At 35.3% G+C, this 22,119-nt stretch overlaps 2 protein-coding genes and 2 non-coding genes across 7 annotated transcripts; 1 reads left to right on the top strand and 3 right to left on the bottom strand.

Annotated features, from left to right (window-relative positions):
- Positions 1-373: 373 nt before the first annotated feature.
- On the top strand, positions 374-6,353 carry ftr87 (finTRIM family, member 87). The gene is made up of 7 exons (XM_019124764.2): positions 374-1,857; positions 1,944-2,030; positions 3,273-3,506; positions 3,703-3,862; positions 4,837-4,927; positions 5,012-5,062; positions 5,684-6,353. The coding sequence occupies exons 1-6, from the start codon at positions 1,282-1,284 to the stop codon at positions 5,016-5,018; spliced, it is 1,155 nt and encodes a 384-aa protein (XP_018980309.1). The 5' UTR covers positions 374-1,281; the 3' UTR covers positions 5,019-5,062; positions 5,684-6,353.
- A 136-nt stretch (positions 6,354-6,489) lies between these two features.
- LOC109111904 (elongation factor 1-delta-like) lies at positions 6,490-20,430 on the bottom strand. Of its 4 annotated transcripts, XM_042712220.1 has the most exons (11): positions 20,277-20,376; positions 18,842-18,892; positions 14,687-15,192; positions 13,627-13,747; positions 13,215-13,286; positions 10,020-10,085; positions 9,514-9,601; positions 8,175-8,275; positions 7,887-8,087; positions 7,612-7,806; positions 6,490-6,613 (listed from the first exon to the last, which is right to left on the bottom strand). In XM_042712220.1, the coding sequence occupies exons 3-11, from the start codon at positions 15,187-15,189 to the stop codon at positions 6,575-6,577; spliced, it is 1,386 nt and encodes a 461-aa protein (XP_042568154.1). In that variant the 5' UTR covers positions 15,190-15,192; positions 18,842-18,892; positions 20,277-20,376; the 3' UTR covers positions 6,490-6,574. The 4 variants fall into 4 exon arrangements, with proteins under 4 accessions (XP_042568154.1, XP_042568159.1, XP_042568165.1 ...); XM_042712225.1 differs by lacking the exon at positions 13,215-13,286 and having other exon boundaries at positions 20,277-20,375; XM_042712231.1 differs by lacking the exons at positions 10,020-10,085; positions 13,215-13,286 and having other exon boundaries at positions 20,277-20,372.
- A 1,066-nt stretch (positions 20,431-21,496) lies between these two features.
- On the bottom strand, positions 21,497-21,579 carry trnal-uaa. Its single transcript has one exon. It is a non-coding gene; the product is annotated as a tRNA-Leu (tRNA).
- A 383-nt stretch (positions 21,580-21,962) lies between these two features.
- On the bottom strand, positions 21,963-22,045 carry trnal-uaa. Its single transcript has one exon. It is a non-coding gene; the product is annotated as a tRNA-Leu (tRNA).
- Between the last annotated feature and the right edge of the window lie 74 nt (positions 22,046-22,119).

Raw genomic sequence — 22,119 nt, 5'->3', positions numbered from 1 at the left:
AAACAGTCTTGGTAATCATAATCATAAGCTGAAGGTATGTGATTAAAATATATATATATATATATATTACTGAGTTATTAAATTTTAAAACTTTTTAACTCAGAATTATGACTCAGTATCTCATATTTAGACTTGTCATAGTTACAACTTGTCACAATTTTGACTTTTTTTTCTTAGTGTCTCAGAATTTAGACTTTTTCAGATTTTACTTGAATATTTACAAATGTCTACATTTAGACTTTATAACTTAATTTATGACTGAAGATCTGACTCTCATGACTTACTCTCTCATAATTTTGACGTTTTTATCTCATAATTATGACTTGGTGTTTCATGATTTAGACTTTTCAGTTCATATTCTTCTATTCGTTTTCATAAAGACTTTTTACATCATAATGTCTTAACTTCTACTTATAATTAAGTACCTCATAATCCTTCACTGAATGAACTCACTGAATCCATCAGAGTAGCTAAAATACAAAAAAAAAAAAATAATATAAAATGTTTAAATTACATATGACTCAATGAACTGCAAGTTCACTGTAATTAATACAGAAATATAAAGGTTTTTTGCTGTACAACCAAGAAACCAAGATTTCCTTTTATCTTTAGATTATATCTCTCCCTCATGTCTTTGTTCATGTTTCTTCTTCTTTTTTTAGAGCTTACCGTAAGCCTTATAGCAATGCAATAAAATTGGTAAATGTAGCCAATTTAATACCATGACAAGGAAAATACCAAATGTTTACTTCAAAATTAAAAGAATAGATAATAGTTGAATTGCATGAAACTTCATGACTTTCGTGGCACTTGCTACGTGAACACAAAACAAATATGGGACATGACTGGAATATGCAAAATGGTCTTAAATTAAGTCACAGTTGCAGTCTAAAATGCCTGCTATATGAATCTAAAATGTTTAAATAACAGAAAAAATAGCAATTGAAAGCAGAGACTTACCTTTTTATTTTAGTGCTTAAACCTCACAATGTGTTTCTCAAAATGATGGAGATCATCACATATCATAAAGAAAGAAGCAGGTGCGTGATCTTGCTTTAAATGCAACATACATTATTTGCATAAAAGCAAAAAAGTGACCTCTTGTTCTTGTTTGTGATTGGCTGCTCAAGGCTGTTTCGGCCTGAAACCCGATAAGCTTCTACTGTACCTGCATTATGGTCACTCCCAGTTTATACACAAACACTATTGTGTGGTTCTCTTTGTCCTGCCTTGGTGACCACCTTTCATTTCCCTCTCTTCACCAAACACAAGCAGGAGAAAATGGCAGGAACGAATATCTCTGTGGATAAGGACCAGTTCTGTTGCTCAGTGTGCTTGGAAGTGCTGTGGGAGCCAGTTACGATTCCTTGTGGACACAGTTATTGTATGGAGTGCATTAAAGGTTACTGGAGGAAATGTGAGTTGAAAGCGGAATTCAGCTGCCCTCAGTGCAGACACACCTTTAGCCCCAGACCTGCGCTCTCTAAAAACACCATACTGGCTGATATCGTGGAGAAATTGAGGAGAACCAGCATTCAAGATGCTGGTGGGAAAGCAGCAGATGTTGAATGTGATGTTTGCACCGGGAAGAAACATCAAGCTGTTAAGTTTTGTGTGAAATGTCAGACGTTTTACTGTGAAATGCACCTGAAACCTCACAATGAAAGAAATCGTGGCAGGATGCATCCACTTACTGATGTTACAAAACAAATGCAGAAAAGAATCTGTTCACGTCACAATAAATTGCGGGATGTTTACTGTCGCACAGACCAACAAAACATTTGTAGTTTGTGCTTCAAAGATGGACACAAGGGGCACAGCGTGGTGTCTGTGATGGAGGAGAGGATGGAAATACAGGTAACAAATACTGTTGAGAAATCTGTGGATTGTACAAAGTAGAGCTCAAAGTTGGCAAAATTCTCACATGCATGGTTTTCAAACAGAAACATCTCGAGGAAGCATGGAAAAAGTCAAAACAGAGGTGTAAGGAACGAGAAAAGGAACTCAGAGACATTGTAAAATACGTCAAGGTAGGTCTACTGTCATTGTGTAGAAAGCATCATGAAATGAGTTTAAATAAATGACAGATTTCTTATTTTTGGGTGGAACACATCTGTGGTTCTGCTTTGCTAACTTTCTGGTCTAAGACTGAAAAATGTAGCGTCTTTAATGTTTACTTCAACAGAATGGTACAAATCTTTCCTGGGTGAGTACAAAAAAAATAAATAAACTATTGTACATGAAAACATAGCATATACAAAATACAAAAACAGGGCATATTTGTACAAACTAAAAACCAGCCATGATGCAAGGGGAAAAAAAGCACAGAGCTATGAAGGGGTTAAACTCTAAAACAAAGAGTGCAAAAGTACTGGTGTGACCATAAAACGTAAACTTTTGCAAATTTACACATCAAATCAGAGTTTTATCAAAACATTGACAAAAAGTAGTCATTGACCTTGTATAAATATATATTCAAATGCAAAGCCTAATAAAATTCAATAATTAATTTACTTAATCAAAAAGTGATTCTGATATTCTGTTTTGGATATATTTAAATATAAATTTGGATATATATAAATTGCCTTTAACACCCAATAGAACAATAAAAACATTTTTAAGTTTTGTGTCTTACAGTGCACTGAGATAAACATCACCTCATCCAGCACCTTTTTTTTTCTTCTGTTGTATCAAGTAACCCGTTACAGTGTGAGAAACTGCTACAAACAATTCAGTGTGTGAGTGAACTGTTGTGAAGTTTTTGTAAACAGTCTTGACTGATTAGATCAGCAGTGATTCATTCAAAAACAGAAAACACCACATGATTGCTTAAGTATTATCAGGAAAAATGATTATCAAGTCGGTATATGGTAATATCAGCCATTAAACAAAGAATTATCAGTAATATACTGCTCTAGTTTTACCTTCAGGGGCTAATCAATCAGAAGTCCGGCACATTCACAGAAAATAGCTTTGCTAAATAAGGTGGATAGCCTCCGTTTATACTATTTTAAATACATTTGCTCTACTTCTAACCTGATGAATGATTAAAACAATTCTGTAAAAAAATAATGGCAATAAATACATTTTAGATAAATAATGTTTAGTACCTTCAGAATTCTAAATATTAATGAATTATTATAGTGTAAAAATATAGTACATGAATTTATGATATATTCAGTCTTTTTAGAGTGGGGAACAGTACGAGTGTGACCCATAACTGAACAAGGCCAAAGTTATTAAATAAAATGTCCTTTCTCTCACTGCTTTAGCGCTCAGCGCAAGTGGTTGAGGATGACAGTGAAAAGATCTTCACCCGACTGCTGCGCGCTGTCGAAAGGAAGCATTTGGAGGTGAAAGAGCTGATCAGAGGAGAGGAGAGGACAGCTCTCGGCCAGACGGAGAAGCTTCTAGAACGACTGAATCAACAGATAGTTGAACACAGGAGAGGAGAGGCCGAGCTAGAGGCGCTCTCAAGCACTGAGGATCATATCCATTTTCTGCAGGTGAAGTCCTGGGTTTGAAATATGAACTCAATTGGTTTATTTGTGCTGGAGGTTACGAAACAAACACTATGGGAACCACAAGGCCATTGCATGGCATTCTCTTTGTTTAGGCTCTATAGGAGAATAAAAAGGTGTGGGTTTGCTTACTTTCTGTTCACTAACATGCTAGTTTTACCTGTCTGACTCACCTGTGCAGAACTATAAGACACTCTGTGCTCCTCCTGACGCCGGGGGTCGGCCCAGCATTGACGTCCACCCGTACTTCTCTTTGCTGATATTGAGAAAAGCTCTCACAGAGCTGAGAGATAAAGTCAACGAGGTCTGTGACAGAGAATCAACAAAGATCGCAGAATTAGGTGACTACTGAAACACAGATTCACAAGCTATGGTGGACTTACAATAACCACTTAAATACATAAAGGAATTATGAACTGATTTGAAAATAAACGTTTTAATAAATAACTTCACAAACTGACAAGTAATTAGAAATGTAAAATATTTTTATAAATGATGCAAAATAAAGTATTTTCAATTAAATAAAATTATTAATTAAATGTTCAATATTCATTAAAATCATTACAAAATGTAGTTAACATACAAACAAAAAATCTTAATACATTATATCACAAATGACAAATGATTAGAAATTTTGAATGAATTTCATATTTTATTAAAAAAATATTTTAAAAAACAGTTAAACATAAAATGTAAAAAAAAAAAAAAAAAAAATCTAATAATAAATACTATTCAAGAATGAAAGATAAATGAATAAGTAAATATTTAAAATTACAATTATTTGTAACTGTAAACTTTTTTAACTTAAATTCTGCTCACTGTGGTGGTCTTGGTATATCACTAAAATAAATGAAGGGAATTAAAATCTAATTTGGGAAAGAAAAGTTTATAAATAACTTCACAAACTGATGAATCATTAGACATTTTAAACTATATATATATATATATATATATATATATATATATATATATATATATATATATATAAAAATTTAGATTCATAAAAATGTAAATATAATAAAAAATAATGAATCCTTAATATAATATTATATATTTAAATAAAAAAATATAAAAATATATATAATTATATTGTGTTATATTATATTGGGTATATAATGTTATATATTTAACCTTTTTTTGCATTTGTATATTTGTCGATTTCCAAAATGATTTAAATTTACACTTCCAAATGAAATTAAATTGATTCCTTCGTGACATAGTCCTCTACAGCCAACACCCTGCTTAGAAACATAATATAAACATCAGCGGTTGATGCACAAATGTCTGTTGACAGCGGATACCCTTATATTTACAGTTGATGAAGAACACAATCAGTCAGCTGAAAACTCCTTGAGCTGTCCGTTGAACACGGATACAGGTACGGACGCTCACATCCCTCCCAGCAAGTGAGTCACCAAACCGCATCACCCATGTTTACCGGTGTAAATCAAAACTCTTCTGATGTAATTCACCTCACTGACCTTTTCCAGTCCATAGACATTTACAACAGACTGGGCCGAGGACCAGAGGGGACTTACAGTGTGAGTTCAGAGTTCATTTTTTGTAAATTTGGGATTGTGCGATATAAACTTTTTTTTCGAGTTTGTCTCGCAATTCTGACAATTCTGTTAACTCACAACTGCAAGTTTATAACTCGAAATTGCAATATAAACTCTGAAATGCAAGATGTTAAATCGCAATTACGAGTTTATAACATTCAACTGCAAATTATAAACTTGCAGTTCTGAGAAGAAAAGTCAGAACTGTGAGATAAAAAAGTCACAATGACCTTTTTTTACATTTTTTATTCCATGGCAGAAACAAGCTAACGTAGAAGCTCCGGTTGCTATGGAAACAGGCCATATTCTGAGATGTGCGCATTGGCTCTCTACTCTTTAAAAAAAAAAAAATCAGCTTCTTTCAATGCTATTTGAGCACAAGAATCTAATTTTACAAGACAGCTGTTGTCAGATGTCATTGGTGTTTTAAATATGAAATTTAATCGAATAATTGGTGAGCAACTTTGGAGAATTTAACGTTTCTTCATTTAAAGAGATAGAAGCTGTATTTTTTTATAATTGTTGGCAGAAAGGAGTTTCAAAGACCATGTGAAATGTCTTGCCTTAAAGAGACATCTTAGTAAAGTATCTTATCTCTTTCAGACTGCTGTGATTTGACGTTAGACCCAAACACTGCCAACTCTTTCCAGAGACTTCCAGAGTCACGATCGACCACGAGCCGCAGCCGTACCCTGATCACCCAGAGCGCTTCATCAGCTGGGCTCAAGTCTTGTGCACTGAAGGTCTCTCTGGATCTGGATATTGGGAGGTGGAGTTGGGAGGCGGTGAAGGAGTTTCTATTGCCGTTTCTTACAGAACTGGAGGGAATATAGACTAACTGGGATGCAACTCAAAATCGTGCTTAGATTTCTCTGATTTTCTTTGTTTGTTCTGGCACAATAAGTTTAGTGTTGAAATACACACTCCAATGCCACACAGAGTAGGTGTGTATCTCGATCACAGAGCTGGAACTCTGGAGTTTTATTGGATTTCTCTGGCAGAAGATACCATGACTTTGCTGCATCGAGAGTAAACCACTTTCACTCAGCCTCTTTATTCTGGTTTCTGGGTTGGACTTGGAAAGTTTTGGACTTTAAAACTTAGCTTTTTAGCTTAGTTACACATTCTGTGCTCTCATTTTGATTCAATGAACAGTTCACCAAAAAATCAAAAGCATGTCATTCGCTCACCTTCTTGTTGCATTTGTGTTTGTTTCCTGTGGCTTGTTGTAGAGCCCATGCAACATTATGAAAAGTAGCGATTTGACCTCAATATATCTTTTTGTTGGAATGACCATTTTTATTTTTGCGTGAACTTACCATTTAATTAAAAAATGACACTATAATAGAAATGAGTGAAAACAGGACATGAATAAAGAGCATACAAATAAAGAGTCAACAGTGAGTTGGTTCACGTGGCTGAACAGTTTATTGGTAACTGTGTGATATAAAAGCAGCAGTAACCCAGTGTGAAATGGAGATGGAGGTCAGGGGCTCAGATCTTGTTGAAGGCAGCAATGTCAACACTCTGGACCTGCAACATAATGAGGAACAATTGGAGTATTTGTCAATAAAACTTTGAATATGTGTCCTAACAGTTTATAATGTAATCAAAGAAAAAAAAAAAAAAAAAATACAAGAACTTATCCATTCGGATTTCACCTAACCATGATAAATTATTTTATTTTAAAAGGTATATTGTAAATAAATGAAGACCAATATATGTAATTTTATTTGGTCATTGTGATAACTTTCATTATTATTTATCAAATTTAATATTTAAATTATTTCATTTTCATGACAAATTATTTAAATTTTGTATTATTTTATAACAGTTACTGTAGTACTGTAATGCATCAAACACACACATTTGCAAATATTAATACGTTAATATAAAATAAGTGTTTCACTGCAATATAAAATAATTGTAAAACTATAAAACAACTATTTTTAAAACTATTTTTATATATTATAAAAACTATTTATATAATAGTTTTATTTCTTTATTTTCATTGCAACTGTTCATTTGTCCCCATAATTTATCCTCTATTTTATAATAATTTCCATTATGCAATAAATAAATTTTTCAAATGTTTATACATTATAAAATAACTTTATAATGTGTTTTACTGACATATTTACAATATTACTGATATACAATATATACAGATTTTGCTTTTAAATGTACTGTACATAATGCCCAAATAAAGCCTATATTTAAGACCAATGTTTTATTGTATTTTTTTATTGTAATAGTATTTTTTTTATTATAATTTATTTTAACCCATTTATTTATTTTCATGATTAAAGTAATTATGATCTAATGCAAAAGTACAATGTCTGGACACATTAATGGAAACTGGAAGAGAAAAATGTAAAAAAAAAAAAAAACAATTATAATAAAGCACAATACTTACTATCTGACTAAGATATTTCATTTTCTTTATACAAAATAATTTTTTTCTTTTGATTGTGGGGAGAAACGTGACCTGATCTTATTCTCAGATTTAGCAAAAAATATACTGCACTTACGTAGTCCTCAAATTTGGTGATCTCCTCTTCCAGAATGTCTGTTCCCACTTTATCGTCTTCTACGACACAGTTGATCTGCAGCTTTTTGATGCCGTAGCCGACAGGAACCAGTTTAGAAGCTCCCCACAGGAGGCCGTCCATCTGTACAGAGCGCACACACTCTTCCAGCTTGGACATATCAGTCTCGTCGTCCCACTGATCAATAAAAAAACATATATTTGAAACTGAGGAATTATCCTTCACACTTTAAAGACTGAGTGCTTAAGGTCTCGTACAGGTTTGACGTCCAGCAGGATGGAGGATTTGGCGATGAGGGCTGGTTTTTTGGATTTCCTCTGGGCGTATTCCTTCACCCTCTCTGCTTTGATACGCTCCGCTTCCTCATCTTCCTCATCACTGCCAAAGAGGTCAATGTCGTCATCGTCATCATCTGCACCATTATGTTCCTCAACCTTGGGCTTCTGGACAGGAGCAGCCCAGATAAAACAATATGCAGGTTATGAATCACTGAATTTGTTTAATACACAAACATTGACTTTATGAGGGCAGGATTTCACATCTACCTTGGTGACAGTAACAGTCTTTGAAGCCGGCGCTTGGCTCTTCTCCAGCACAGCCATTCTGGACTCCAGTTTGGACAGCACTGCCCTCAGATCATCCACCACTGAAAAAATTAACAGCTCTATTAATCTCACACTGATCATGAGCAGCTTTAACACAATCAATTTACACAAACTGAATCTCTGGGTCTGTTTCAAACTCTAGCATGCTGCCAAAAATAAATAAAATAAATAATAATAAATAAAAATAAAACTTAATTACAGTTTGGGAGAAAAAGTTAAAAAAGCAAACATCAAAAATCACAAACTTCAATTAATACTGATAATATGAAAAAAAGTCCATTTAAAAATGTTATTATTTTAGTATTGAGATACTACTTTAGTCTTTATTCAATTTCAGAGTTCTAACAATTTAGTTCATTTTTTATATTCCTATATAGATTTTATTATTTTATTTTTATTTTCAGTTTTATTTTGTATTATTACATGTATTTTATTACAAAAAGTTAAATGAAAATGAAAAACCATTACCCAGGCAACTAACTGAAATAATTTTTTATATAATATTTTATTTTATTTTCAGTTAACATTTATTTCAAGTAACAAAAATATTTTTACAGCTTTTGTTAACTATAATAACCCTCACTAAAAAATATTAAGATACACTACAATAGCATATAAAAATTAAAATAAAATAGCACTGGTTTCCACACCTTCAGACCAGCAAATTTCCATACCTTCTGTACTTTTTCAAGTTTTCTAGCAGATGAAATATTGTAGAGCTGAGCATAACTACAAACATATATACTCATACAAGAAATTTCTATGAATTTTCTATGCCTGGAAAACTTTTATTCTGTGGAAACCTGGCACAACTTTTGAACATCTGATCACAAATGAAACACACTGATGGTACGAATGTGATTACAAATATACAAGGAATCATTTTTGCCACTAAAATCAAATGCACATATCAAGGTCTGACTTTAAAGATAATAAACTATTGGCATTTTTTTATATTGCCGCATGTGAGCAGAGACAAATCATACAGTAAAAATCCTACACTGTCATGTTAATTTCTCATATGAGTTTCAATTTCTTCTCTCTGATTGGTAGTTGCTGCATCAGTCCTCATTTGTATAAAGTTAAACATTTCTTAACTGTGCTGCATTAATGCACACAGCCACACTGGATCACCATCATTCATTGTGGCTTATTTCACTGACAAGTGTCAACAAACACCCATCGAGTCTTCACATCAAGAACTGGGAAATTGCTGTCTATGTAGGCAACTCATTTGATTTTGGACCAGCCATCACATCGGTCTCTTCTCAAAACGTACCTTTGTGCAGATTCTTGTTGTCCAGTTCCAGACTCTTCAGACGAGAGACCAGCTCACTCTGATCCTCAGACTTGCTGGCATTCTGACTCTGCAAATCAGATGGAGGAGAACTGAACCTTAGTGAATTACATCTCATAAAGAGCTGACTGTTAAAAAAAAAAAAAAAAAAAAACACACACCTTGCAGGGCTGTGACTGCAGACATGCCAAACAAAAGATTTGTCAACCTTAATTAAACGGAAATCATGTGGATGCATTTATAGCATGATATTATGTTTGAAACACTAAAATAACATTTTACTACTTGAATTTGCATGCACTTTACTTTGGTGAAAGCTTAAACTTTAAACGAATGCATGAAAACCGTCATGCATTATGTCTGTGCCCTTAAAAACACAGTCTGTTTTGTAAGTGTCAAGCAGTAATGTGTGCATGATCCACGCTGCTCCAGGCTCCATTCACATGCTTTCATTCAGACGTGAAGCTGAACTGCCCCACAGCACTTACGCTCTTCCTCTCCCGTGGTTTTTGAGTGCGAGTGTGCCCTTTACTACCCTGTAGAGCGGTCTTCGCCTGAGAGATTCACATTTAATTTAACCACCACAACCACAAAACAAATCAGAGAAATAGACAGAGATAAACTACTATAACAGCAACAGAGTTTTGCTCTATTAAAATTCAAAGAGAGCAAGCAACCATAGAAAAGATGAATGCATGCATTAAATGTCTTTCATTGGCCCTTCATTGTTTTTTTGCTTCACTTTAAATTGGTCTTTTAATGACCTTCATGTTGCGAAGACATAACTGTGCATAGCTCTTTTCAAGGACAAGATCACCCAAAAATGAAACTTTGCTTAACATATGCTCATGCCATTAAAGATGTGGACGACTGTTTCTTCACTGAAACAAATTTGGCAAAATTTTGCATTGCATCACTTGCACACCAATGGATGCTCTGCAATGAATGGGGGCCGTCAGAATGAGAGTCCAAACAGCTGATAAAAACATCACAATAGTCAACAAGTAATCCACACCACTTCAAACCATCAGTTAACCTCTTGTGAAACAGAAAGCTGCATGTTTGTAAGAAGCAAATACATCATTAAGGACTTGTATATATTGCAATATTATGGACTTAGCCAGAAGCAACGGCTTGAAGTTAAATAACGTCTTGATGGATTTTTTTTGTACAAACATGTAGCTTTTCACTTCAAGACATTAATTGATGATTGGTGTGGATTATTATGATGTTTTTATCAGCTGTTTGGACTCTCATTCTGACGGCTCCCATTCACTGCAGAGGATCCATTGGTGAGCAAGAGATATAATGCTACATTTCTCCAAATCTGTTCTGATGAAACAACAAACTCTTCTACATCTTGAATGGACTGGGGTAGGTACATTTTCAGCAAATTTTCATTTTAAGGTAAACTTAAGATATCTTTACAGTTTCTCAAAATGCAAATAAAAACATGCAAGCACATGTTTGCTGAGTAGTCGAGCTCTGCTTGCTTAAACACAGAACATGTCATAAAAGCACAAACCACAAACACACACTAACATCCTCAGGCAACCACACAGCAACCTGCTTCCTCTTATAACATTAATGATGACAGATGAACAAGACTGAGAACAACAGAGTGCAGCACATGCATTGCAAAAAGCACAGGCACATAAACACAACCAAAGATGTCATGCTGGGAAGGAGATCAAGCTAGACCTACTTGCACGACAAGACAGTTTGCTACAGCTAAGTGAGTTTAGGTGAACACAGTTGGTTTATATAAAATATTTGAGGTGATCTCTGATTCTTAGTGCATTTGAGTTTTCTGAAGTGTCTAGTAAGCATATGCTTTGAAGATAAGGGAGGTGTCAAGTAACTGCTGACAGAGGAATCAAATACTGCAGCATCATTGAGAAGAGACCGTGGGAGCTTCTGTCTGTTTTGGGAAATTTATGGAGCCTTTTAAGAAATCTGTGCATGTGATTTTAGAAGTTTACTTCAAAAATTAAAATATTGACAAGCAAAGTCCCAAAAAGAGTGCAGCAGATCAGAAATGATTTTTAATTGGTCCTATCGATGTACCAACTTCTAATCCCAAATGATGTACATATATAAAAAAAAAAAAGTTTTGCAAAAAGCACAAATTAAACTATCATGTTTACATTCAATATTGGTTATCAAATGTAAAGGTCCATTCAAAACTATTTACATGCAGCATAATGCAAACTTTTATCAGTCTATGAGAAATACATTTTGATCATTTAGGTGTTTTAGTGAAAATTAAAACCCATCCATAAAATTTATTTGTTTACAAAATACAGCCCACTGCCATTAGAGCTGGACAATACATTTTATCGCAATATCTTTGCTGACAATATAAAATTAGAGAATATAGTGTATATTGCGATGATGCTAAAATACAGTAAGCAAATTTGAAGTTTTTGTAAGAAGACTGGACTATTTTTATAATTTTCTTTTTTTTATATATTTCATACAAGAACTTAATTTTTAATCTCCCAATCATCATAACTTACATTGATTGACCAGCTATATCAATATATTGGCTCATCAAAGGCCCAATATTTGTAAATGATCAGCATCAACATATAATGTAATACGTTTTGAACGCACAACAACAAAAGCTCAGTTTTCTAAAACTTTGTTTGCTCGAGTTAGTATAATTAGCCCAGCACAGTAGAATTAACTCAAACAATGGCATATGTTTGGTGCAGGACAATCTGATCAGAACAATGGCAGATGGGCACCTCACTAATAAAAACAAATAATTCATTAAGGCTTAAAAATTGTTTGTACACCAATATATTATATATATATATATAATTTTTTAATTACTTGTGTAAGATTTACTTACTGAACATTTTTCACTTAAAAATTGCTTGTAAATTTCACAAATATTTACAAACAAATGGCAAGTAACAACTAAATTTTGAAGTATAAAGACTGAAAGAGTATTTGCTTGCAAAACTCAATCTTTGTTTTCTTTAAAACTGAATCTTTTTTTAGATTTTATGTAAGGGATCAATCTTAAAATATATATATATATATATATATATATATATATATATATATATATATATATATATATATATATATATATATATATATATATATATATATATATGAAAGACATTTTAGATCTATATCAAAGATATTTCAGCACAATTCTTTTTTAGTATTTTAGAATAACTAATTTAAAATAATTTAAATAATTTCAGGTTTGTTTAAATTCAAAACAAAAATTAATCCACCAAATCTTCCGCGCCTCCAAATCCTTACACAGTTCATAAATTGTGTACATTGGTTAGTAATCTGCATGTACAGTTTACTAATCCATAACTACAACTGATTTATTTCTCCCTGCCAGGGGCACAGAAGGGGTTCTGTAAACATGCTAAAATAGCACAGGGATATTTTTGGAGGGCGAGTGTTTGTACTGTAGCTCCAGTCTTGTGGGTGATCAGCAGCTGAACTAAAACTGTCCTGTTAATTTCACCTCCAACTTGGTTAGAGCTTCATGAAGTGGAATTAAATCAGCCCTTTAAACTGGTCCTATGCAGGACGACAGTTATCGAGCGTCAGTAATCACTCTAGTTAAATTACAGTACCAATTCAGTATGCTCCAAAAATGAGTTGAGATTATAATGAGATTTCTTTCATATTTTGGAGGCAGTACTCACTCCGGCTAGGGATTGCTGGATATTCTGTCGGGCTTTAGCAATGTCCTGCAGGATGGCACTAGCATCTCTCTCCTGGAAGGGTAGAGCGGGTTAAAAAGGCCCGTGTCAAACAAACCAGCAAGAGGCAGAGAGTGAGCATGCAAGCAAGCTAACAAAAATGCACCAGTGCATAGAGAAGCGCTGTCAGTGCAGACTATTCAGCATATGAGTGAAAAGAAAAAGCAGACACCTGGAAAAATAGATTATAGACAGACGTACAGCAGCTGAGTAAACAGGAACTCATGCCTCACCATGAGGATTCTGTCACCCTCATTCATTAAGACATTTACTGGCTTGTGTGAAAAGCGAAATGAGGAAGATTTAGACTTAAATAGTGCTTTGGTCAGACACCCGGGTCTGTATGGGGCAGTACCTGAGGTGTCTGAGGGATGCCGTTCATGCCCTCGTAGAAGCGTCTCTCAGCCTCGTCGTATCTGGACTTGTCAAACCAGATGTTCTCCTGGGCGAGTCCTTGAAGTCCACTCATTGTGATGCTAAGAACATAAAAAGGAGACGTGAACATTAGAATTAGCAAACATACAGGTTTAGAAACACATTTAGAAAGTACAAAAAAAATAAGAATTCAAATGTCAGTCTTTAATGAATTTTTTATTTAATTCATTCAGGAGTAAGTGTACAAAAAGCATTAAAACATAAGCAAGTGTAAATAAAGCCAAGCACCATCCATATGTGCCACATGTATGAATACATACTTCCTTTTTAGTATTTTCACACTGTATGGTAATTTGTTGTTTTCAGAACCATTTAATTTATATTAGTTCTCTTGAATTTGGATATTTGCAATTACAATTTGAATACAGTATTCATTACTAAAAATTTTTCCTGCATTCAAGTTTTTCTCAGCCCAAGCACCTGAATAATCTTTTAGTTTGTTTTGAATAAGTATGTGAAAGACCTTGTTGTGAACAAACCCTTCATTAGTTATTCGTTCTGATCTAATTTCATTCTTGCCATGAACAGGCCTTTACTGTCAAAGTCAGAATCAGCTGTTCAGAATGATAAATTAAAGACTGCAGATGATTAACAGTAAACTTGTATATCCTGTAAAAACCAACTTCATGATGCAGGAAAAATCGAATTATGTTGTCTAGGTCTTGCATTCGCATAGATTTTGTAGAACGGTTATTTGAATTGAAGTCCATTCAACCACTAAAACAGAAAGTTTTTTTTTTTTTTTTTGCTGACACGGGTTGCAGACAATGGGACAGATTTTGCATGCCTAGGCCCTTGGATTAGTTTCACGCCGATCAACTTTCACCCAGCAGCCAATAGTGAGACAAACCAGGTTGAGGCTTTTGAAAGGTGAAAAATATTTAATAAAATCCACAAACAACTCACAAAAACACACCGTTCAATAAATGAAAAGGCAGTTCCTTAAAATCAATTGTCCCATGCCCCTAAACTAGCCATACTTTTCCCTTTTTTGAGGGGCGCGTTCGGTCTCAGAGAAGACCCTCTTCCTGCTACTTTTTGGGAGCTGCCGATCAGGTTCAGACGAGGAGCGCTGGTGGGTTGAACCCCGCTGCTGTTGACGTGACGCATAAGAACGGGTGTACGTTTGGTTCTCCTCCTCTTGCAGTTGTTGCGCACCATTGCGTTTAGCCCTGAAGACCAGGGTGCGGGGAATTCGATCTTTTGGGGAAGATGAAACCGGAGGTGTCCCGGTCCCTGCGCTCAACAAGGTTTGATAAGCGCCGTCGGCTTGCTCATATACGCTGCGGTTGAACCAAACCTTCTCTCCTCTAATGCCCTGAGATGTCCGATCATGACACAAAAGACCTTTTTCTTCAGAACCCTGATTTTCAGACCGAGACAAACGAGTGTGTTTCCTCTTTCCGTCATTTGAATTCGGCAGATTCCTTGTCTGTTCGTGTTTACTTTCTTCTTTGGCTCGAGACCCCCGCTGGTTCTCCATCCTCTAGCTCATTTACAGCATATAAGAAAAAACAAAAAAAAATTGGCAGATGCTGAAAATTAGTCTGAGCTGATGTTGGACACAGTAAACGAGGGCAGAGGTTGAAACAACCAAGCGCATCCAGAAAGCCTGCAGAACAGCCAGTCCATATCAGCAGAAGACAAAGAGTTCACGAGGGAAACATTCCAATAGTGATTCATCAAGGGAACCAATATAACTACTGGAAGTTTTTTTGAATATAGACAATGTGATTTTATTTAGTTTTGTCAAATTTTGTATGTGCAGTCTGGTCAAAGATGACAATTAGAGATGTAACAATGCTTGCCTAGCCGGCTGAAAATCGATGATATTTGACTATTCAAGTCGGTTGAGATGTTAAAGGTGCTGTATGTAGGATTGACACCGAGTGGTTGAACTAGGTATTGCAGTCCTAATTCAAAATATTGGAGAGGGTTTTTTCACCTGGCCCCTCCTCCTCAGACTTGACGCACATAGGTTGCCAGATTGACAACACAAACAGGAACGAGCGCACTTGACGATGAATTAAATGTAATACGCTGTGTTTTCCGCCAACTGGCAACCCGGAGTGCTGCAATACAATTGGGTAAACTGCCAGCGGGCGGTTTCACAAACCAAAACAAACACCAACATTCCAGCCCGAAACGCACATTTTCAAAGCAGAATAACTGTCTGTAGCATTGTTTTTCAGATAAACAAGTATGTTATCTTAGCATGTTTCTTAAATATCTGCAAACATATTATGGTATTTTTATGCTTTAGTAGAGTCAAAATCTTACATACAGCACCTTTAAACAAAACGTGATATAATTGGGGGTGGGGGTTTAACTGAATGGAAGTCTGATGGGAACTGTCTTCTGAAAAAGTATAGGCCTAGATGGTATTTTTTTCCCCTCACCTTGTCTCTGTATAATGCATATTAAAGTAGTATTTATAACAGGGCTGTGCAATTAATCACATGCGATTATCATGCACATCTCACCAGTAAAGCTGGTTCCGTGATTGGTAGTAAATAGCCATCACCTGCTTTCAGATGGAGCAGCATTTAATACACAGAGATTTGCATGATAATCGCATGCGATTAATTGCACAGCCCTAATTTATAAGCACAGTGCAGGGAAACGTTGTATCGCTGCTGTTTGCATAAATGCCACCTGCTGTAAGAAAGTGAATCTGTGCCCTTGTGTAGCCAGTCTGCTGTTTCGGTTTCATTCAATGAGTTTTATCTAGTATAAATTCAGACCATTCTGTTTTTGTTTCAAATTTTTAAACTATACAATCAAATTTGAATCAAAAACTGTTCATGCTACATGTATGCAGCATCTTTGTTCGGATCATGATTAAAATGCAGTTGTTTCCTCTAATTTCAAATGTAAAGAGTTTGTTTATATAAAGAGATTTATTTTATTATTTATTTGATTTGGGAAAAATCGTATTGTGAAACCAGCATCATGAAACATATCGCTTTGTGAGTTAGTGAATCATTACATCCCTATTGACAATTACCAAATGAATGGTTATCCCTTTGACAAATTAAAAAAAAAGTTACAGTGCCTTATTATATTTAAAAATACATATATTCTGGCTTATTTTCAACTTGATGCCAAAGTATTGCATGTGCAACATGCTGTTGATTACCACACATTTTTCTAAGCTAATCACCTGGTTAATAAATGGCATCTGAAACAATAACTGGAGCTACAGGAAAATCAGAGAAACATGCACACAATCCCAAATCCTTCATTAGAAACTATCCTGAGCTGTGATGTGAAAAGCAAAAGTCCCCAATTAATATTAAATGTACATTTAAATGTCATTATATAAAGTTGACCATCTCATTAAATATTTTAATGTCTGTCAATAGTAAACAAGGTTTAGTTGAATAGCGCAATTAGGGCATTTTCCAGAAAGGACTAACTAGACCGTGCTAACTTGTCAAACCTTGACTGGACCAAATGCTACACCAACAGCTAAAACATTGGCTATGTGAGATATGCAAAACATACTGTAGTGTACATTATGTGAAAATGGCAAGAATCAGGTTGAAAATAGCCAAGAACATTCTATTAACCAGGGTTTTTCCTGGGTCAAAATTGGTCTTCGGTGGTGGCTGACCGACATGGTCATCCACACACAGCAAAGAGTACCCTATACCCACATGATCCGCAAGCCCAATATCGACAATAAATGTTAAATTTAAAATAAATACAAAGAAACAGTTTGTAATTTTTTTTTTCTTATTCTATTTATTCACGAAAAACGATCACTGTCAGGCTAGATAGTAAAAGAAAGCGATTACAACTTATTTTACATGTAAACATCATCAATACCAAAGTATATTTGAAATGTCAAAGGTATCACAATTTATCTATTTACAAATTATGCAATTATCAGACACAGATATTACCTGTCACTCTCACTGTCATCCTTTCTTGCACTCTTTGCAAAAAAAGCTGTGATTTTTCCACCACTGGCTTTCATAGTTTTGAAAGATAAAACCCTTTTTTGATAGACCTGATAATTATTTTAGTATAATCATATCAATTAAAAAGTAGCATTAAAACATAGCGTTAAAAGGTGTAATAGTGTAATTTTTTACCATATAAAATTTAATACAATTAGCAGCTAGCTAGCAACAGCTTGCTTTGTGCTTTGATCTAGTTTCATCTCACTCCAGTCTAACTTTAAATTAAATGATTTTATAGGTAATTTACTACACATTGTCATAGGCCTATACATACTGTGGATTATTAAGGCTAAATTTTACTAACCACTCTTGCTAAATGGGGTAAGCACACTTACTTTCTCATTTCAGATGTGTATGTTCTTCTAAGAAGTAATGATTTGTTATACATCGACACTGACGGGCAGACAGACTGCTTTAACCATTCATTATAATGAATCGGCTCAAAGGAGTCATTTGGTCGCGAATCGGACTTTAGCGGGACGTGTTGTGTGGGAATCCTGGCTGTTAGGACATCGCGAAAGATTTGTCAACACACACACACACACACACACACACACACAACACTTCATAACTGGATAGATTTTTTTTGCGTTTATTTAAAGTTATGTCAGCTGCATGTGCAGAATGCTTGTCACAAGTTGTAAGAGAAGATAAGGCCACCTTTTTTGACTGCAATTCACACCCAGCGGTAATTCAGCAAAAATATTCTCCGAATGCACCACGTGAAACATGGATTCGGTCTTCCGACCTTTAGGATCAGTTGATTTTGACACGAGGGAGAGAGCAAAGACAGAACTGAAGACGGAGAGTGCGCGCGCGGGGGAGGGGCGCTGTGCTCGTTCTCTCCGTCACTCCGTCTGTAGCCTGCTTCACTCACAAAACACAATTACAGATCAAATAAGGCTTTGGCGGGACAAAAAATCGTTTTGGCGGCCGCCAAAAAATTTTCAATGTAGGAAAAACCCTGTTAACGTGTTTTTAAGGGTGGGAGGATGGCAGTCAAAATCAGTTTCTACCCTAAGAGAAAATAACAGTGAAAATGGGGCGAATTCATGCCACAATTCAGACTCAAACAAAATCCAAACTCCTAAACTACCTGAACTATTCTTTTGTCTGAAAATCCATCACACAGGTTACAAACACCATGCAGTGCATTTTCACACTCACCTGCTGAAGTGTTCAGAGAAAACAAGAGACGACGAGGGCTTTTCACCTTCCCTTTAACAATGAGCATTTAATTATTAGGAGAGCTGAGAAATGAGCACCAAGTACTAACTCGTCTGACACCTGTGGCCCACAAAAGACATAGAGCCAGACTGACTAAACAGGGCAAATTAGCATGGGACAACAATCCTATAAAAGCATATATGGGAGTGGAAAGTTCTGCAGGTGACCTACGAACAATGTGCAAATTTAAAAAACCAATGCAATCTACTAAGGATTTCCAAATTAGCAACTATCCCAGCCGTGTCAGGCCAAAACGGGTTAACTTAAGACATGCTTTTTATGGTTCAAATTTCCATAAATTTATTATGAGTGAACGCTGAATCAATTTTATTTTTTAAATTCATTAATTTAATTTAATACTCTCCTCCCATAAATACTGCATCTGAAAGGGAAACTCCTATAAATGCATATGCAATAAGGTCAGCCGATAGATTAACTTTGTCCACATTTTTTCACAGCTAATTTTTCATGGAATGTCTTTATTAAATCCACACAATTTTTTTTTTTTTAATGCTAATTTTTTTTAATCAATCAGTAAATAAATCCCATACATAGATTAATAAATAAATACATATAGCATTATTTCCATTAAGTCAAAATAATTTACCAATAATAATAATTTTATGAAAAGTTAGTGTACTTGGTTACACAGTGTCCAGTGCTGTAGAAAAAATGCCTCCAGAAAGAGCATGCTTGATATGGCATACAGTGTTTAAAAACAAGAATTAAAGTTTAAAATTTGATTGTTTGCCATCTCCTATCAAGCTGTCATTTTTAAATGAATGCAAAGCGTGATAACAAAATACTGCTTAATTGTATTGTATATATAAAATACCATGAAATTTACCTTGGCATTTTCAAATGGGGTGTGAAATTCATATCATCAAGCAAAATATGAGCGTTTTATTTATGCCAATTAAAAAGGGCGAGTCACTGACACTGGCTTGTAGGACATGAAGAGCACATAAACCAGAGTAACACGTGTAACCCAGATTTAAACCAGCTGAGAGAGACCTGTAGGTCAGGATTAGATGACACATGCAGATCCGTTACACATGCTTCTTTATGACCCACCCTGTTTATGAACACATGAAACACAAACTACAACACTGAAACTTCATGTATGCTGTCACTGTCAACTCCACATGCTTCATGAAAGTTTTATAAACTCGTGAAACATGGGTTTTTATTCACGTCTGATCAACTGTATGAGTGCGTGATGTGGAGGAAGCTGAACAAGTTCAGGGAGGTTTAACTTGAGTTTCATGCGCAGCCACGTGGCGCCACACGCATAGCGGAACACTTCAGTAATAACACGATAAAAGTAAAATATGTTTACCGCTATCGTGTTAGTGATAACTAAAGTTTTACTTACTTTCGAAGAGTTTGATAAGTGACAAGCCGTTCGAGCTCAACTTTCCCACCGGACTACCTATAACAGAAAGAGGCTGAGGAAACCGGGCACCGCGCACTTATAGCTGACAGAGGGGTTTTCCTTTAAATTTCATTGTTTATATGGTACGATTCTACACAGGCCATGCGATTTTAGCTTTCTAATATGAGTAAATATTACTAAACAATTGCTTTAATGTTATACAATATGTAAAAACTAGTAAAATGTAGCAAAGTGCAAGGATGTTATGAATGTCGCCCCTCCAGAACAGAGATGGTACTTTCAGTTACGTTGCAACGAAATATTCCGTCCTCGTGCCCGACCTAACAGCTGCACATTAATACGAGCTCAGATTAAAGCTATTCAAGAACTACAAATAAAACCTTTCTACTAAAATTCTGGCCTTTTTAATTTTATTATCATGATATTTTCTGCCTTCCCCTTTAGCTCTTATGAATTAATGCTAATAAAGAACTTCGGAAATAGAAATTAATTATTTTATATTCTTCTTCTACTTTAGTAGACTTCATTAGGCTATATAAAACCGTTTTTGGGTTTTACTAGCTATTGCAAGTTTTATTATCTGACAGTGACAAATCAGATTAGAAACTGCCTGGAAATAAATAATGACCTTTAACGACCGATGTGTATTATCTGGGGACGTCACCGAAACATTGTTTTACATCTTTACATCGTTAGGACACATTCCCCCCCGTTTCACAGACAAGGTTTAAACCTAGTCCCAAACTTAAGTGTAAATCTGAGCTGTTTTAACTGAAAGGGACTTGCACTGACTGACTTTGAAATATATCAGTGCCTTTGTTTTGTCTCAAGATGCACACAAGTAATGCTTTTAAGGCATGTTAATAAAAATTACTTAAATCTCCTAAATGAACAATGGCCTAATTCTGGTTTAGTCTAAACCAGGGTTATTCAAATCTTGCCCTGGAGGGCCAATGCGGTGCAGAGTTTGGCTCCAACCCTGATCAAACACACCTGCCTGTGATTTTCTAATGATCCCAAAAAACATTGATTAGCATGCTCAGGTGTGTTTGATCAGGGTTGGAGCCAAACTCTGCACCGCATTGGCCCTCCAGGGCAAGATTTGAATAACCCTGGTCTAAACCCTGCCTGAGAAACCGGCCATTATGCATTCAAAGTAATATGAACACAAACTTTCTGGTTTTTTAAAGATTCGTTTCTACCAGGAGTGGGGCTCGAACCCACTAGGACATTTGTCCATTGGATCTTAAGTCCAACGCCTTAACCACTCGGCCATCCTGGTCACCTGTGCACAGTACTGCAGTATGTAGGGTCATTCCGGACCATGAGTCCTGGGTCAGTACTTTTAACATTTTATATCCTTATTTATTCCTAAATATGTCAGCAATAATATTGCCTTAGCAGTTGTAGACATTTTGTTTCCTGTGTCCTCTATATAACTTTTCATACTTTAGTTTTGCAAATCTAAAAGCTACTTAGACTTACAAGCTTTGTAGTACAAAAAATCCACAATGTTGATGAAAACAAAATGGAAAGGGCGAAATAGCATGGGCAAAGCAACGTGGCATTTTGGAATGGAGTGACAATTTTCACAGTTTGGATCAAACCAGTTCTGAAGTTAAACCTCATACTAACTCCACTAAGTTCTGAATGGACCAAAGCTTCTACCAGGAGTGGGGTTCGAACCCACGAGGACATTTGTCCATTGGATCTTAAGTCCAATGCCTTAACCACTCGGCCATCCTGGTCACCTGTGCACAGTACTGCAGTATGTAGGGTCATTCCGGACCATGAGTCCTGGGTCAGTACTTTTAACATTTTA

The sequence above is a fragment of the Cyprinus carpio genome, chromosome A2 (assembly GCF_018340385.1).
Source record: "Cyprinus carpio isolate SPL01 chromosome A2, ASM1834038v1, whole genome shotgun sequence".
NCBI lineage: Eukaryota > Metazoa > Chordata > Actinopteri > Cypriniformes > Cyprinidae > Cyprinus > Cyprinus carpio.
This window is presented reverse-complemented; position numbering and strand designations above follow the sequence as displayed.